The sequence below is a fragment of the Gadus macrocephalus genome, chromosome 20 (genome assembly GCF_031168955.1).
Source record: "Gadus macrocephalus chromosome 20, ASM3116895v1".
NCBI lineage: Eukaryota > Metazoa > Chordata > Actinopteri > Gadiformes > Gadidae > Gadus > Gadus macrocephalus.
In genome coordinates this window covers 13,478,268-13,496,348 of record NC_082401.1, presented here as the reverse complement: position 1 = coordinate 13,496,348, position 18,081 = coordinate 13,478,268, and the positions used below count along the sequence as shown (strand labels likewise).

Below are 18,081 nucleotides of genomic sequence, written 5' to 3'. Positions count from 1 at the left end.
GGAGCAGCCGGAGCGGGGAAGGAAACGCGGTGAATCAACGTGTGAGCGCCGCTATTACCCGAGTTTTTAGATGTTTTTAATCGAATCCCAATTCGCGCGTCTGACCGCGGCGATAGCGCGGCCCCGCGTCTGTCTGCGCGTGATTGGGTCTGTCAGTCAGTCGGTCTGCATCACGCGCTGGGAGGCCAACCTTTCAGCGTTTCCAACGATGTGCCTCGCCTCGGGAAAAATACATCTGTTTCCAGGGCAACCAGGCCACCCAATACTTTCCCAGGGGCTCTTGGCCGCTGTCCCCTCTGTTTACATTAGTTCACCTGCAGCCAAGGAGCCCGTCACGAGGACGGCTCGTCTGGTACATAGACACACACGCACTTACAGCGCACGCACACATATACACGCACAGACATATACAGCATATCACCTTGGACACTTCTACAATATTTGATTTCCATTTGATAAATGCACGCAGAAGAAGTGCGTGGAAAAATTACAATAAATACGTCATGGGGGATAACGAGGAAAGTTTCTAGTGTTGTGAACGCGTCGCCACCGTCGTGCGTTGGACTCGATTCAAACCCATCTCACGTGCATCCCCCGGTTTGAAGCCTTGCGCCTGCGCGTAAAGGCGCCGAGAGCTTTCCAAGTGCTGAAATGAAGGGAAAAAAGGCGTTCCTTTCCCATTCCTCCACAGCGGAGTTTCCTCTACCTGAGGAACACGTTTCTCCTCAGTGAGTAAGGACCCGGTCACCCGTCAGGACGCAGAGACGCGCGGTCGCCAAACGGATTCCAAACCACCGCGTCAGGCGACGTCGCCACACGCGACGTGATGGTTCCGCTCACCTGCTGCCGCTCAGCGGTCCGCTTCTCCCCGTCGGAGTTTCCTCAAAACTAAACAATGATTTGGGGCTATATCCTGGAGTGTCTCCTGCGTTTTTATTTCACACAGAAACATTTGAGAACCGTCGACTCGGTCAGGAGGAAGGCTGCGTCCCGGGGTGGATTATGTTTCTGACTGACGCCAACATATGGAAGAAATTAAGAAATTAAGACCTCCAGAAAACCTAAAGGAATGAATCGCTTCTTCGTACAAGTCCTGACAGCTTTAGTTGCATGTTTTATGGAGACCATCAAGTTCAGGTAATCCGACTCTTCTGAACATTAATCATCTGGCCATGGCGACGCGAAGTTCGTGAACAGTGTTGATTTATGGAGATATGACGGAAATATGATTGCATTAAAACTGAAATTGAAGCGACATAAGATAGTCAGATGCATTAGGTAAATTTTAAATAACTAATAATAACTGTGCCCTATATTCGATCACTTAAAGTATAGGCCTATGTGTGTTTTATATTTGAAATAGTGTCCTATATTGTAATCACCAGGGAGATGAAAACATCGAAATCAAAGCAAGCATTCGCCGAACATGTTTCCCATTGAATGACTTTCTGGAGCCTGTCAGTAACCGACGTGGTGACTGTTGTAGGTCGGTCGATGCCAAGGAACACGAGTCCCGAGCATCGAACATGTCTCCGTCGGACTTTCTAGATTCATTGATGGGTCGAACCTCGGGCTACGACGCACGAATACGACCGAATTTCAAAGGTGGGTTCCAATCTTATTTTTTCTTCATTCAAGTATACGACTGCCCCTTTCGTCACCACCAACATCACAATCACTCTCCTCCTCTCAGCGTCCATCACCATGAGCAGAGACGTAACTATTTCAAACAGAATAATTTACATCTGTGACATCTGGAGATATTTGCGACCATGTGAAGACTCAGGCTCTCCTCGCTTCAGAATAAAAAGACACAGGAACTCTTCTGAAGCAGGCCATAGATTGCCCCTCGCGACAGACGACAGGTCCCTCTGAGGGGCCATCGGCTTGTTCCCACCTCCCTACCGTACCACCCAGCAGGGCTGCGGGCTGTCTCTCTCTGTGGGCCCCTAACTGTCTCTGCGGGGCCCTCACTGTCTCTGTTGGCCCCTCAGTGTCCCTGTGTCCCTGTTGGCCCCTCAGTGTCACGCCTGACGGCAAAAAGTGACGGCAATTTAGTCATTGAGTTAATCAGCAGAGACTTTTAATTGGAAGGAATTTATGTTTGTGTTATGTCATCAAAGGGAAGGCAGAGGGTTTGACGCCTTGCTCAAGGATGCAGGTGGACTGCATGCATTGGGGTTAGAACCGAGAACCTCAAGGGTAGGCTAACCCCTAGCCTCTCCTAGACCGCCCAGGACAGACTAACCCCTAGCCCCTCCTAGACCCCCCTCCCCCAGGACAGACTAACCCCTAACCTCCCTGCCCCCACAAAACTGGGGCACAATTAAGAGTCTCAAGCCCACATTAAGAGGACGAATGATGTCAGCTGGACTCTGTCGATGTGTTGGGGCTGAGGTTTGACGGAGCAGTAGGTCTACAACTAGTTAATATGACATGGTATCGAGGATTTAAACCGAGGCTGGGTTTGTGTTGTAGATGTGTGTCTGTGTACGATGGAGTGGTAGGCCGACACTTAGTTAGTATAAGGATTGAACCAAGGATTTGAACAGAGGCTGGGTTTGTGATGGAGGCCTACAGTTATGTAGATGCGTCTGTGTACGACGGGTGATAGGCCTACAGTTAATTAATATAAGGATGTAACCAAGAACTTAAAGAGAGGCTGGGTTGGTTATGTAGGCCTACAGTGATGTAGATGTGACTTTGTAAAACGGGCGGTAGGCCTACAGTTAGTTAAAATAAGCTACATATAACAGAGGATTTAGACAGAGGCTGGGTATGAGTTGTCTGTCTGTGTATGAGAGGCGGTAGGCCTACAGTTAGTTAAGGATTAAGTGTATGGGAGGGGGTAGGCCTGCAGTTAGTTAAGGATTAAGTGTATGGGAGGCGGTAGGCCTACAGTTAGTTAAGGATTAAGTGTATGGGAGGCGGTAGGCCTACAGTTAGTTAAGGATTAAGTGTATGGGAGGCGGTAGGCCTACAGTTAGTTAAGGATTAAAACAGAGGCTGAGTTTGAGATGTAGTCTGACGGCTAGTTAACATAAGGATTTAACCAAGGCTTTAAACTGAGGCTGGGTATGAGATGTGTGTCTGTGTACGATGTGGTGGTAGGCCTACACTTAGTTAATATAAGCAGGATGGCAGCGCAGCCGAGAGACGCATGGCCCAGATCTCTCTTGTGATCCGAGGGGGTGAGGATGCAAGACAGTTGACAAGACACGAGAGATGAGAGGATCCAGGGAACGCGCTGCTTAGATGCTGGCTGGCATTTCCACAGAAGAAGAGATGAATCAGGAGGAACTTATTATAGAAGCAGAGAGAAGCGAGAGCGGGAAAACGTGTTCCCGTTCCTATTCATTGTTTCATCGCGTTTATTAAGCTTCAGTTTTATAATACAGCTCGTCGCTTATTAAACGTGACCAACCTGTCAAAACAAACGGTAATTAATCGCACGTTTTAATGTTTTAATTATAACACATAATCCATCCCTGTGTCCTTCCCTATAAACCCGCACGCCAGCTTTACACACACCGCAGAATTGGCTTTATTCCGTGTTGAGAACTCATTTGATTAAACGCCCTTCCAAATAAATAAAGAAAGATGAAAGGAGAGAAAGTGATTATACGTGAGACCTGCTGGTCATAATTTGGAGGAGTGTGAAGCGAGTGACGGAGCCTGACCTAGATCTGCTGCCCAGTTTGTTGTGTTTTACGGTTCTTTCTGCCACCGCGGGTTAATGCAGCTGCCTGAGTACAAAGTGAGGCAAATACTAATACTGAGACCCGTGCAATATTGATGAAGAAAGACTCAGCAAGCGCTTCAGTCCACTGGCGGAAAACAGGATTCTCTGGCCTCAAACGGCTCAGCGTGGCACGTCTCTCGCTGAGATTGGCTCCGGCGTGAGAGCAGCAATACAAACTCCTCCTGCGCTCCTAAGACAGATTTAAGGTAGGTTTGGAGGAGCTTCGGAGGTTAGGTGTTCTGCATTGATAGTGGCACCACACGTTTAACCCCTTTTTATCGGTGTTTGCCTGTGTGCGTGGGTTTGTGTGCACCTGTGCATACACAGATGTGTGTTTGTGTATGCATGTATGTTTGTGTGTGTGTGTGTGTGTGTGTGTGTGTGTCTGTGTTTTTGTTTGTGTGTCTGTGTTTGTGTGCACCTGTGCATACACAGATGTGTGTTTGTGTATGTATGTGTGTGTGTGTGTGTGTGCGTGTCTGTGTGTGTGTGTGTGTGTGTGTGCCCACGTGTGTGTGTGTGTGTGTGTGCCCACGTGTGTGTTGTGCATATGTGTGTACATGTCCTCACGTGGGCATGTATGCACGTGCCGGAGTGTGTGAGTGTATTCTCCTATACACGTACGTCCTATTATGTCCCTTTCTGGGCTGAGATCTCATGAATAGAGCGAGAGAAACATCTCTAATCCTATAATCCACCTATGTCTCCGCCGCACCGCCAGCGGCTCCTCACCACGGCGCCTGCAGATGTTTGTTCGTCTTTCAGAACTCTTCCTGAAGTCACGGGATCAGAGGAACCAACCCGGTGTTTCCTGGCTGTCATCTCCCTGTAACCGTGTGTCATGTGATGCCTTTCTCCGCGGCCTCGGCTCTGTCGCGGAGTCCGCTACGGCGAAACACTCAGGGGGGTTTGATTGACGTGTGTCACTCTGTCCCCCTCCCCTGCAGGTCCGCCCGTCAACGTCACCTGCAACATCTTCATCAACAGCTTTGGTTCCATCGCAGAGACCACCATGGTGAGTGGAGCGCCGTGTGCGTAGACAAGTGTTTACAGGCGAACAACGCCACCGTTACCTGTCCAAAATGGCCGTGTTAACAGGCGAACAATGCCACCGTTACCTGTCCAAAATCGCCGTGTTAACAGGCGAACGCCTGTTAACACGGCCGGTCCGTAAAGGTGTTTTTTTATTGGCTTCACAGCAACACAGCTTATAAAAACAATATTAGATTGATGGCCTCCCTGGGCTCCCCGTTGTACACGTGTTGAGCGAGTCCAGATTTAATATTTCACCCGTTGAACACCGGCTAATCATTCACTTTAAGTGCAGCCAATGTGTGGGTGGGCGGACACAGGGACAGTGTGTGTGGGGGGGGGGGGGGGGGGGGGGGGGGGGGGAGGTACGCACAGACGGATAAGGAGGATAGGGACACACCCAGAGCTCTGCCCGAGGTGTCGACATTAACTAGCCTGGGAGTCAGCCGGATGTCCGGCTCAAACGTGCACCCCCAGATTATTGTTGTTTTTTGAGCATTCAGAGCAGCTCAGCGTGTGAGGGGAGACTCGGCAGGACCGAAGCACGTTTGACAGGACAAAGCAGCAGGAAGCGAAGCAAAGCAGAATGAATAAATAGTTCGGAACAGCCGATATGCTGAATGGGCTCTCGGTGGTTGAACATGAGTCATCTGAGCCTGCTCTGTTCATCGACTTCTGAAGGTTTTCTCCCGCGGGGATCAGCGTCATCTACCCGCCGGTTGGACACGTTTAGTCAACAATAGTAGGATAGTAAATGTATTCCTGAATGAAATCGATTGCATCAAAAGACAATTATTTGTTTTGAAATGTTGTTCTTATCTGAGTAAAAGGGAAACAGGTACAAAACAAAAAGGAATGCAAACAAAACAGGTTCACACAAATCAATCAATCAAACACACACACAACAGTTGTGAGTCTGTGTAGAGCCCCAGGGGGAGAAATCAAATCTGACCGTCTTCCTCCTGGAATCTGTTCGGTTGATCAACTCAATCAATCCTTCCCAACATCAATGTCTTTGGTTTCAAAGCACATGTTAACATCCCATTACAAAATGTCCTGCTTCACATTAAACCAGTCTTTCTTATGGTTATCCAGAGAACAGTATACAATAAAAGCAGTATGGATCAGACAGCTACATATCGATAGTATTCAGATAATATTTGAAATACACTCAAACATTTGAGAACCAAGGTCTTAGCCAGAGGAAGGCTGGTTCCCACCAGCCTGCTCGTGGCTAAGTCGCTGCCTCTGTTTGGATTATGTTTCTGACCGATGCAAACATATGGAATAAATTAAGACCTCCAGAAAAACTAAACGAAGGAATCCCTTCTTCCCTGACAGCTTTAGTTGCATGTTTTAAATAGACCATCGAGTTCAGGTAATCCGACTCTTCTGAAAATAAATCATCTTAGAAAGGCCATGCAAAGTTTGTTGTGAATATTGTAAATAGTCCAATGTCCAATATTATGGAGATACTACGGCAATACGTTTTTATTAAACTTGAAACGAAGCAGCATAAGAAAGAATAACCAAATGCATTCGATTACATTAAAAAAATTAACATCACCATTGTAAATGACGTTACGAAAAAGTTATGCATCAAATTAAACCAGTCTGCTAATGGGAATCCAGAGACCAGTTTAAAATAAAAGCAGTTCATCTCTATTATTTATCCATAGTATTCGTATAATTAAAACTATAATCCCTATTCAATTAATTACTGCCGTCGTCTGCGGCACTAATATACTTTGGGTTCAGTCCCTCCGCTGGGTTCAGTCCCTCCGCTGGGTTCAGTCCGTCTGTTGGGTTCAGTCTCTCTGTTGGGTTCAGTCCCTCTGCTGGGTTCAGTCCTCTGGGTTCAGTCCCTCTGCTGGGTTCAGTCCTCTGGGTTCAGTCCCTCTGCTGGGTTCAGTCCCTCCGCTGGGTTCAGTCCCTCTACTGGGTTCAGTCCGTCTGTTGGGTTCAGTCCCTCTGGGTTCAGTCCCTCTGCTGGGTTCAGTCCCCTCTGGGTTCAGTCCCTCTGCTGGGTTCAGTCCCTCTGCTGGGTTTAGTCCCTCTGCTGGGTTCAGTCCCCTCTGGGTTCAGTCCCCTCTGGGTTCAGTCCCTTCTGGGTTCAGTCCCCTCTGGGTTCAGTCCCCTCTGGGTTCAGTCCCTCTGTTGGATTCAGTCCCTCCTCTGGGTTCAGTCCCCCTGCTGGGTTCAGTCCCTCTGCTGGGTTCAGTCCCTCCTCTGGGTTCAGTCCCCCTGCTGGGTTCAGTTCCTCTGCTGGGTTCAGTCCCTCCGCTGGGTTCAGTCCCCTCTGGGTTCAGTCCGTCTGTTGGGTTCAGTCCCTCCTCTGGGTTCAGTCCGTCTGTTGGGTTCAGTCCCTCCTCTGGGTTCAGTCCGTCTGTTGGGTTCAGTCCCTCTACTGGGTTCAGTCCCTCTACTGGGTTCAGTCCCTCTGGGTTCAGTCCCTCTGCTGGGTTCAGTCCCCTCTGGGTTCAGTCCCCCTGCTGGGTTCAGTCCCTCCGCTGGGTTCAGTCCTTCTGCTGGGTTCAGTCCCCCTGCTGGGTTCAGTCCCCTATGGGTTCAGTCCAGGGTATCCGCTCCCCCCTCCTGGGTCTCTGACGCATGCAGACTGAACCAGTGGAGCGGCTCAGTGCCAATCATCTCAGCTCCATGGGGGGTCCATGTTGAGCGTCTCTGAGGTCTGAAGGCTGTGGACCCCCCCTCTGAGGTCCTGAAGCCTCGTGTGGACCACCACCCCCCCCCCCCCCCCCCCCCCTCCCCATCTGAGGTCCTAATGCTTCATATGCCCCCCCTCCCCAGGACTACAGGGTGAACATCTTCCTGCGGCAGAAGTGGAACGACCCGCGGCTGGCCTACAGCAAGTACCCCGACTCCTCCCTGGACCTGGACCCCTCCATGCTGGACTCCATCTGGAAGCCCGACCTCTTCTTCGCCAACGAGAAGGGCGCCAACTTCCACGACGTCACCACCGACAACAAGCTGCTGAGGATCTTCAAGGACGGCACGGTCCTGTACAGCATCAGGTGGGCTGCTGCCGGGGGGGCGGGCCCGTTGTCATAGGAACCAGCCGCACCATCACAGCAGCATAGGGACGAAGGATGGATGTGTTTGAGGGCGGCATGTGGCTCAGGAGGGAGAGCGGGTTGGCTGGGAACCGGAAGGTTGCTAGTTCGATCCCCGGCTCCTCCTAGCTGAGTGTCGAGGGGTCCCTGAGCGAGACGCCTCACCCTGACTGCTCCCGACGAGCTGGCTGTCGCCTTGCGTGGTTGACTCCGCCGTCAGTGTGTGAATGTGAATGAATGGGTGAATGTGAGGCAATATTGTTAAGGGCTTTGAGTGGCTTTTTAAGTTTTACAAGGTGAGGAAAGGAAAGGCCAGTTCGATACTATGTGGTGTAGGTCAATACTATGTGGCGTTGGCGAGTTCTGCTCCATGAGCTCGGGATCCCAATTCATTCAGGCCTACGAAGGACGGACTTAGAATCAGAACATTCCCGTGCAGAAACTCCGACCATCCATACGGTACACCGTATCTCCTCCCCCCCATCTCCCCGTCCACCTACAGAGGAGAGGGAGGATCAAAGTGAAAGCGTTCGTACATTGATTTCACTTTCCGAAGGCGCCATGACACAACGCTCGGTGAAGGTTTTTCCAGAACAGGCAGCCCCCTCTTGTGTACATCTACCGCCCTCGGGCGCGGGGGGGGGTGGGGGGGAAGAGCGATTGATCAAAAGTCTGCACTGTGAGGGGAGAACATTCTCATTCCACTTTAAAGACCGCCGCAGTCATGGCGGCCTTTCCATTTTCTCAGAGATGATGCAATAAGAAGCAGATCAATTTCGTAGTCCATTTAGAAGGTCGTCTTCAGGAGCTGCGAGGGTGAGAGGATGAGAGGGGAGGGGGAGGAGAGGGGGAGGAGAGAGGGGAGAGAGGGGGAGAGGGGGAGGAGAGAGGGGAGAGAGGGTGAGATAGGGATGAGAGGGGGAGGAGAGGGGGAGGAGAGAGGGTGAGATAGGGAGGAGGGGGGGAGGAGAGGAGGCGGAGACGGGGAGAGAGTGAGAGGGTGAGAGGCGGACCGGGGGAGGAGGGGGAGGAGAGAGGGGGAGAGTGGGATGAGAGGGGAAGGAGAGGAGGAGAGGGTGAGAGGATGAGGAAGACCAAGGGAGGAGAGGGGGGAGGGGAGAGGGGGAGAGGATGAGGCAGACCAGGGGAGGGGAGAGGGGGAGGAGAGAGGGGGAGAGGATGAGAGGCAAGCAGGGGAGGAGAGGGGGAGACAGTCAGCAGGGAGAGATGAAAGGCTGTTGGACTCCTCTTTCGTTTCTTTTTCATTTGAGCACGGCGGGTGGGAGGGAGGGAGGGAGGGAGGGAGGGAGGGAGGGAGGGAGCCGACTTCAGACCACAATGCATCTCAGAAACAATAAGTTGCACTAATGAAAGGGTGATAGGAACCTGCTGGAGGGAGACCTCTTTACTGGGGGGGGGAGAGAGAGGGAGGGAAGAGAGGGGAGAAAAATGATGGGGATGGAGAGAGAGAGAGAGATAGAGGGGGAGTGAGAAAGATACAAACAGAGGGGGAGAGGAGAAACAGGGATAGATGAGAGAAAGAGGTTCAAGAGTGAGACAGAGAGAGAGAGCGAGAGAGAGACATGAAAGAGAGAGAGTGTGAGATGAGCGAGGGGAAAGCGAGAGAGAGCATCCATGTTCCTTGGGCGCTCAGCACCACCGCTATCACAGTCTTCTGTTCGGGGTTTGTGAACGGAAACCCCAAAAAGAGAGATATAATGCTCATGTTCTTTAATGTATTCTGTGTTTGTGACGTCTGTGTCGTGCTCCAGATTGACGCTCATCCTCTCCTGCCCCATGGATCTGAAGAACTTCCCGATGGACGTCCAGACGTGCACCATGCAACTGGAGAGCTGTAAGCCCCAGACGTCCCCGATCGATAACCCTGGTCTGTTTCCCATCAGATGGCGACGGTGAACTAACCCTGACCCCTTCTCCTCCTCCCCCCCCCCGGTCCAGTCGGCTACACCATGAACGACCTGGTGTTTGAGTGGCTGGAGAACGGCGCCGTGCAGGTGTCCGACGGCCTGACGCTGCCGCAGTTCATCATGAAGGACGAGAAGGAGCTGGGCTACTGCACCAAGCACTACAACACTGGTGAGGCTAACGCTAAGCTAACGTACTGCACCAAGCACTACAACACTGGTGAGGCTAACGCTAAGCTAACGTACTGCACCAAGCACTACAACACTGGTGAGGCTACCGCTAAGCTAACGTACTGCACCAAGCACTACAACACTGGTGAGGCTACCGCTAAGCTAACGTACTGCGACAAGCACTACAACACTGGTGAAGCTAACGCTAAGCTAACGTACTGCACCAAGCACTACAACACTGGTGAGGCTACCGCTAAGCTAACGTACTGCACCAAGCACGACAACACTGGTGAGGCTACCGCTAAGCTAACGTACTGCGACAAGCACTACAACACAGGGGAGGCTAACGCTAAGCTAACGTACGCCAACAAGCACTACAACACTGGTGAGGCTAACGCTAAGCTAACGTATGCCAACAAGCACTACAACACTGGTGAGGCTACCGCTAAACTAGCTTACTGCACCAAGCACTACAACACAGGTGAGGCTACCGCTAAGCTAACGTACAGCACCAAGCACTACAACACTGGTGAGGCTAACGCCAAGCTAACGTACTGCACCAAGCACTACAACATAGGTGAGGCTAACGCTAAGCTAACGTACTGCACCAAGCACTACAACACAGGTGAGGCTAACGCTAAGCTAACGTACGCCAACAAGCACTACAACACCGGTGAGGCTAACTCTAATGCTAACAGTCATGCTGACGCTAACGTACTCCACCAAGCACTACAACACAGGGGAGGCTAACGCTAACACTAGCACCAAGCACTACAACACCGGTGAGGCTAACGCTAACGAGGCTAAGGCTAACACCAAGCACTACAACCCTGGTAAGGCTAACGCTAACACCGAGCACTGCAACACCGGTGAGGCCAACGCTAACACCCGCCCCCCAGTAGTTAAAGGGCTGTGATTGGCCCGACCCGGGCAAGGTCTGCTGGTATCTGTCTGAACAGCAGGGGGGCCAGAAGCATACGCCAGAGCAGATAAACATGAGTTGCAGATTCGTCTGGTGCCCATCTGTCAGCTATCAGTGAGTGAAACACTCTCTGATAGAAGCTTTCCAACATTTACCTCAGAGTTTAGATCTCACCAGGGCGTCCACGGCCTGACGGTTGTTGTTTGGGTAAATCCCTCCTGCCTGTCACACAGGCGCACGTGTGACACACTTCTCAAAGCGCGGGGAAACGTTTGATTGTTTCGTTTGCCAAACTCTCGCTCTGTCCCTTTTGCAACTCTCTCACCCTCCCGAGAGCATACAGAACTCTAACTGGTGTTTGTGTTCCCTTGGTGAACAGGTAAGTTCACGTGCATCGAGGTGAAGTTCCACCTGGAACGGCAGATGGGCTACTACCTGATCCAGATGTACATCCCCTCGCTGCTCATCGTCATCCTGTCCTGGGTGTCCTTCTGGATCAACATGGACGCCGCACCCGCCCGCGTGGCGCTGGGTATCACCACCGTGCTCACCATGACCACCCAGAGCTCGGGGTCCCGCGCCTCGCTGCCCAAGGTGAGCTGAGGGCAGGTCGTTGGGTCTGTCCCAGGGGTGTGACGATTCACTCAGCTCGCGATTCCATACGATACACGATATGGGGTTCACGATACGATATTTTGAACAAAACTTGAATTTTGTTCAAAATATCAAAAAAAACGTTTATTTTAAAGACACAATATGCAGAACAATGCCTTTTGCCCTATATTTCCATTCCTTATGATTATGTAAACAAGATGCGTTATTGTAACATGGTATAGACTAATCATATTGTCATGAATGGCAATAAACAAAAAGTTTTTCTTAGTCTAGTAATTTTTAAAAATATATATATATTATATCGCAAACCATGTTTTCGTCTCAACAATGCATTTCGTCACGTTTTAATATCGCGATATTTCGTGACACGAAATATCGTCACACCCCTAGTCTATCCCGTATCCGGGAAACCAGACCGCGATGTACGCTCTCCTCCTCTCCTGCGCTCATGAGCTGGGGTCGCTCAGGTCAGTGGTCCACGGAGGAACCATAATAAGGTGATAACAACAGGTATCCATGGTGATAACAGGTATCCATGGATACTCTGACCCTAATAAGGACATGGCAGGAACAACAACAACAGAGACAAGGAGAACCAATATGGAGTACTTTGACATTTGACAAAGTAATATCGGAAACGTGCATATCCCCCTCTCTCTCCCCCGCTCTCTCTGCGGGGAGCCACGGATGATAGGAAGCTGATGACTGATTGGCTGAATCCCCTGTCCTATCACATCCCATCAGGGTTAGGACCGTCCAGTGGCGAGGGTTTGAACCCCCCCCCACGTCCACGGCCTACCTGTGGCTGTCCTCGAGCCACATGCCCCCTAACCCTCCTGGCTCATCATGACAGGAAGCCGGGGTCTGACTCACGGTGTGTCACCTTGGATCAAACGGATCGGCTGGACGGCTAAAGCGGTCATGGTGTTGGAACATCTGACGATGATGGTGGGGGGGAGGGGCCTTCAGGGGCCAGCCCAGCCGCGCATCACCGGGGCGACGGATTTTGAGTCAACCATCTGGATTTTTTAATTAGTAATAACCAGAGGTGCAAATAACGAGCGGTGTCAGCTGGCCTGGCGTGGAGCCGGAGCGACATGCCAGGCTTTGTCGAGGGGTTGGGGGGGGGGGGTCGGCGGTCCGTGAATCCAATAACATCCCTCGGAAATAATTTAATCACAGAAACGACAAAATGAAAAACCAAAGTGAGCAGGAACGGCGGGGCTGAACGGAGCCGATAGAGCCGTTCTCCGGGCTGGAGGATGAGCTCCTCAGCTGGGTGCCGGTCTGGCGTCACGGCCCGTGTTCCCGCTCACCACAGACCCTCCAGACGTCTCCCACGGCGTCGCTCCTGTGAGCGGCTTAACACCGTTGATCTGTGTTGTTCTGAAATAAAGGATTTGGTCCTATTCCCTTTTGACATTACACACACGCCGGTTTTTTAGCGGCTGCAGCAACAGAACTGGCAGTCGGCTGCCAAGAACAGAAGTCGTCCTGTTTGTGATGGACAGCTCATCCCCGCTATCTCCCCTTCACTCACATCCCCCATATGAGTGAAGGGGAGATAGCCAAATAGCCGAAATGTATAATATGCTATTCAAAGGGAGAGCATGGGAAACTGCAATCATTTCATAGTGGGAGCCTAAACTAGGTCATTTTCTGTATTACACTTACAATATGAGAGGCAACAGTTTTATAATTACCATTCCTATATTTTTTCATTACAATGGGGACCTTATTAAGCAGCTTATGGCTGTGTATGCTATTAACGTGGGGCGGTGAGACGCTACCCTTTGAAGCTGTCCGAATTAGCATGTAGGCCTAGCTTGTTAGCATGGAAAGGTACTACAGCCGACGGCATTCAGCCCCACATCTGGGGTCAACTCTCACCTGAGGATCCCCTGGGCCTAGACTCCCACCTGACAGGACTCTATCACACACCTGCACTCTCCACTTTGCCGCTGTAACCCTGCCAATTTCCCCACTGTGGGACTAATAAAGGACTCTCTTATCTTACCTGCTGATCGATAGTTGGAGAAGCCGCTTCGAGAGCCACGACCCGCCAATACACTCCAAGGCGAGGAGACAAGTAAACCAATTCCAAAATAGCCCAAAGCCCCGTCCGCCTGCTCAACTCTTAGAGGGTTGTGCACATCGCAGCCCAGAGATTAGCAAAGAGAGGATGCTAGGAGGCAAAGTGGTAAGCAGCTCAAGGGTAAACTCCTAAACGGATCGGTCCAGTCCTCCATTGATATTGTTGGCTGCTAATTGAGGCCGCAATTATTTCCCCGGGCGCCTCATGATACGGCGAACGCAGATACGATGGATCTGACACTCCAGCGAGCCGGCAGGGCTCATAATGAGCAGTGATTTAGGAGACACAGCAGGTAAACTTTCCTTAAAGACGAGCGCGCAAAGCGAGTGAACTTATAATTAGATGTCAACGCTTCAGAATAAAAAAGCGCCGGGAATATAACCATTAGTGAGCGCCGGAGACCTGTTGAAGGCTGGACAAGATGAGGGGGTTTTAGACGAACGGTTCGTGACAGAATTTGGACTGTTGTTGTTTCTCGTTAGTGTAGAGGAAATAGTCATTTCAGTGAATAAATTCAAAACAATTAAATGAGGTGAAACCTTTATTTGAACTCGTAGGGCATTGAGGTTTCCCTCATTTACAATGACGACGAGTTTGAATTAAGGTGCAATGAATTAAGTGCATCATGTATAATACATGCCGGTCTGTGTTAGTACCGATAAGATGCTTGACATCGGATGTGTTGTCATTAAACCCTGTGGGTTCTGTCTCTCGGCAGGTCTCCTACGTGAAGGCCATTGATATCTGGATGGCCGTGTGTCTGCTCTTTGTGTTCGCTGCCCTGCTGGAATACGCAGGAGTTAATTTCGTCTCCAGGCAACAGAAAGAGTTCCTCCGATTGAGGCGGAGACAGAGGAGGAGTCAGAAGGTATGGCCGCTGCTATTGATTATTGATTAGTAGCAAGCAAAAATTTGGGGTAAAAAATAAACACATTGCAAAACTAAATATCACCGTTTTACCACCAGTCAAATGTTTAATGTGAATTTGAATAGTAATTTAAATAGATTTAAATTGTGTTCCCCGTTAAGTCGACATTGGACTGTGGACTTTGATGGAAACATTCATTACCTAGCCAGCAATTAACCATTATGAGGTTATGTAGTAATAAGCATTAACTAACGGTTAATTAAGTTACCCTATGTGTCTCGTTATAATTTACTAATGTCTTTCATGTTAACCAAGTAATTGAGTCATACATTATTTAATAGGGTTAAGGTTAACCCTAACCAATTAACCAAGACTTACCCTAGCCCTTAGTTAGATAATGCTTATTACTGGATTAACTGATGTTAACAAATGATTAATTAATGTAATCTAAAAGTAAAATCAAGGGTAATTAATGTAAAGTACTCACGTAACGTAAAGTTAAGGGTAACTTAAAGTTAAGGGTAACGTTAAGTTAATGCTACTGAAAATTCCCTGAAAGACACTTCCTGGCCTCTGTCTCCTCAGGACGAAGAACTGCGGGAAGGCCGCTTCAACTTCTCCGGCTACAACATCACCCAGTGTCTGGCCATGAAGGACGGCTCGTCCAATAAGAACGCGGCCTCCGCCCCTTGCCCCGCCCCGCCGGCCGTGAAGGACATAGATATGGTGAGGAAGAAGTTTGTGGACCGCGCCAAGAGGATAGACACCATCTCCCGGGCCGCCTTCCCCCTGGCCTTCCTCATCTTCAACGTTTTCTACTGGATTACCTACAAGATCATCCGGCACGAGGAATTCCACATCCAAAAAAAAGAGTAGCCCCCCCCCCCCCCCCCCCCCCGACCCCACCCACACCGGGGCTCGGCCCGTCCTTCTGTGGCCGGTGGTGTCACCCCATGGAGGTGTGGAGAGAACTCTGACCAGGACCGAGGCGTTGCTCGTTCAGGGATAAATGTAGAGCAGAGGTGTACCGCGCGCCGACGCCCCGCTCTGATGAGGAGGTCCGACGAGGTGGAGGGACGAGGTGTCGGGCGATGGGTGGTTGTTGTTTATTGGTCTTAGTTTGTTTCGTTGATGCGGTCGATGCACTGCTGCGTCATGTTGTCCTCTGGACTTCACCACCGATCTCTCTGACTGGAGGACGAGGAGGAGTCCTCTGGACCCAAATTGTATTCCAAAATATCACTGCCTTGAGATCCGTACAATCAACTAGTGGAGGAACCTCCCAGGGGTTTCTGTGTTTAGGAAGTAAAAAACCTAACGTAGAGGAGGGCTGAGGCTGCAGAAAAAGAAAAGAGTATTTCATATAAAGGGTGTTTTCAAGTATTTTCTATAGTATTAATGTCACACACTTCTGCAGTATTTATATAACATTAAATATTACATTTATAGACCGTGGAAGAACCAAGCACACACTGTATTCTACACACATAACGATCTTTCAGGCATGTGTACAAATCGGATCTATAATTGGCATTTTGTGGTGCATTCCAGTAATCAACACGGAGCCATATAGAAACCCCTAATCTCACACAGCGACATGCTTACCTTTTCCATAACTGCATACTAAGTTATCGGTCTTGTAGCTTTCCATCTTGGGGCTGAGTATAATTGTTTGCAGTTGACGGTCACCTGAATTATACGACAGGTGCAGCCGTGTCCCCTTTTCCCCATCGCAGATCAATTTCTAACAAATCATGAATGTTAAAAAATGATCAAATGCTGAGCCAATGTAGAGGAAGTGTTTTATGAATACACACTCTGGTGAGCCTGCTGTACCATGTCAACCCATATATGCCAGTGAACTGGTTTTTCTATTATAAACAGGTAAATACGTCAGATGTCTTGATATGGTTTTAGAGTTGGAGTGTATGTTTTTGTAGATTTTAGTCAAACAATATATTTATTATTCTACTAGGACGTGTGTGTGTGTGGGGGGGGGGATATGTTATCTTTATGTATGCTTCTATCTTCCTCTAAGCTGTATTTAATGCATCGCCTCACTTGCTGTGTTCCTAGATGGCCATGCGTTAGTGGAGTAATGCATCCCTGAAGAAGAGATGATAATATTAATGATATGAGGCAGACTTCTGGTCTCTACTGTGGCTGCAGAAACTCCTTTCATGAAGACTGTTCCTTAAAACGGTCGTTTACTACCCATCAGTTGAGTTGTGCATCACATCTACTTAAAACAATAAAAACAAACAAATCAAAAGCAGAAGCAGCACTTTAAGTCGCTTTTATTGTTGCAAGCCCCGGGGGAAGTCTGTTTTTTTCGTATTGTATATTTACACATCAGCTCTTTATGGAAATATATACGGTTCAAAAGCTACACTCTCCACTTGAGAATAAACAAAGGGATGCGAGAGACACGGCCGTATGCTTGGGGTGGCTGTTCAGGGGTGAATTAATTCAGCTTTGTTCACCAGAGAACGGGGACTAGGGTGGGGTGGGGTGGGGTGGTGGTGGTGGTGGTGGTGGTGGTGGTGGTGGTGGTGGGGAGACGCAGATACTTCCTGACACAGAGGTGCTGGTCGCACAAGGGAGAGGACTTTACATTGGCACAAGCGGGCCTACACACCTGTCCCCAGGTAGAGCTACACCTGGTCTGAGCTAGAGCTACACCTGGCCCCAGGTAGAGCCCACACCTGTCCCCAGGTAGAGCTACACCTGGTCTGAGGTAGAGATATACCTGGTCTGAGCTAGAGCTACACCTGGCCCCAGGTAGAGCCCACACCTGTCCCCAGGTAGAGCTACACCTGGTCTGAGGTAGAGCTACACCTGGTCTGAGGTAGAGATATACCTGGTCTGAGGTAGAGCTACACCTGGCCTGAGCTAGAGCTACACCTGGCCTGAGCTAGAGCTACACCTGGCCTGAGCTAGAGCTACACCTGGCCCCAGGTAGAGCCCACACCTGTCCCCAGGTAGAGCTACACCTGGTCTGAGGTAGAGCTACACCTGGTCTGAGGTAGAGATATACCTGGTCTGAGGTAGAGCTACACCTGGCCTGAGCTAGAGCTACACCTGGCCCCAGGTAGAGCCCACACCTGTCCCCAGGTAGAGCTACACCTGGTCTGAGGTAGAGCTACACCTGGTCTGAGGTAGAGATATACCTGGTCTGAGGTAGAGCTACACCTGGCCTGAGCTAGAGCTACACCTGGCCCCAGGTAGAGCCCACACCTGTCCCCAGGTGGAGCTACGCCTGCCCTCAGGTAGAGCTTCACCTGTCTTCAGGTAAAGCCTAAACCTGTCCTCAGATAGAGCTACACCTGTCCTCAGGAAGAGCTCTGAGCTACACCTGTCCTCAGGTAGAGCTACACCTGTCCTCAGGTAGAGCTACACCTGTCCTCAGGTAGAGCTACACCTGTCCTCAGGTAGAGCTACACCTCTCCTCAGGTAGAGCTCTGAGCTACACCTGTCCTCAGGTAGAGCTACACCTGTCCAAATACAAACCATATAGAGCAGGTCTAGTGTTCAATGTAGAAAAGCCCCATTGGGTTTTAGATAAATATGGACCAATCAAAAGCCTGCAAGTTACTTTCTTGAAGCCATAAGGGAACATAATTCCGTTGAGGATGTGATC

The 18,081-nt window shown here is 50.1% G+C and overlaps 1 protein-coding gene across 1 annotated transcript; it reads left to right on the top strand.

The window, feature by feature from the left end:
* Positions 1-536: 536 nt before the first annotated feature.
* Positions 537-16,719, top strand: glra2 (glycine receptor, alpha 2). The gene is made up of 9 exons (XM_060039359.1): positions 537-1,137; positions 1,487-1,605; positions 4,690-4,757; positions 7,583-7,806; positions 9,618-9,700; positions 9,805-9,942; positions 11,243-11,457; positions 14,292-14,441; positions 15,027-16,719. The coding sequence occupies exons 1-9, from the start codon at positions 1,070-1,072 to the stop codon at positions 15,315-15,317; spliced, it is 1,356 nt and encodes a 451-aa protein (XP_059895342.1). The 5' UTR covers positions 537-1,069; the 3' UTR covers positions 15,318-16,719.
* The last annotated feature ends 1,362 nt before the right edge of the window (positions 16,720-18,081 follow it).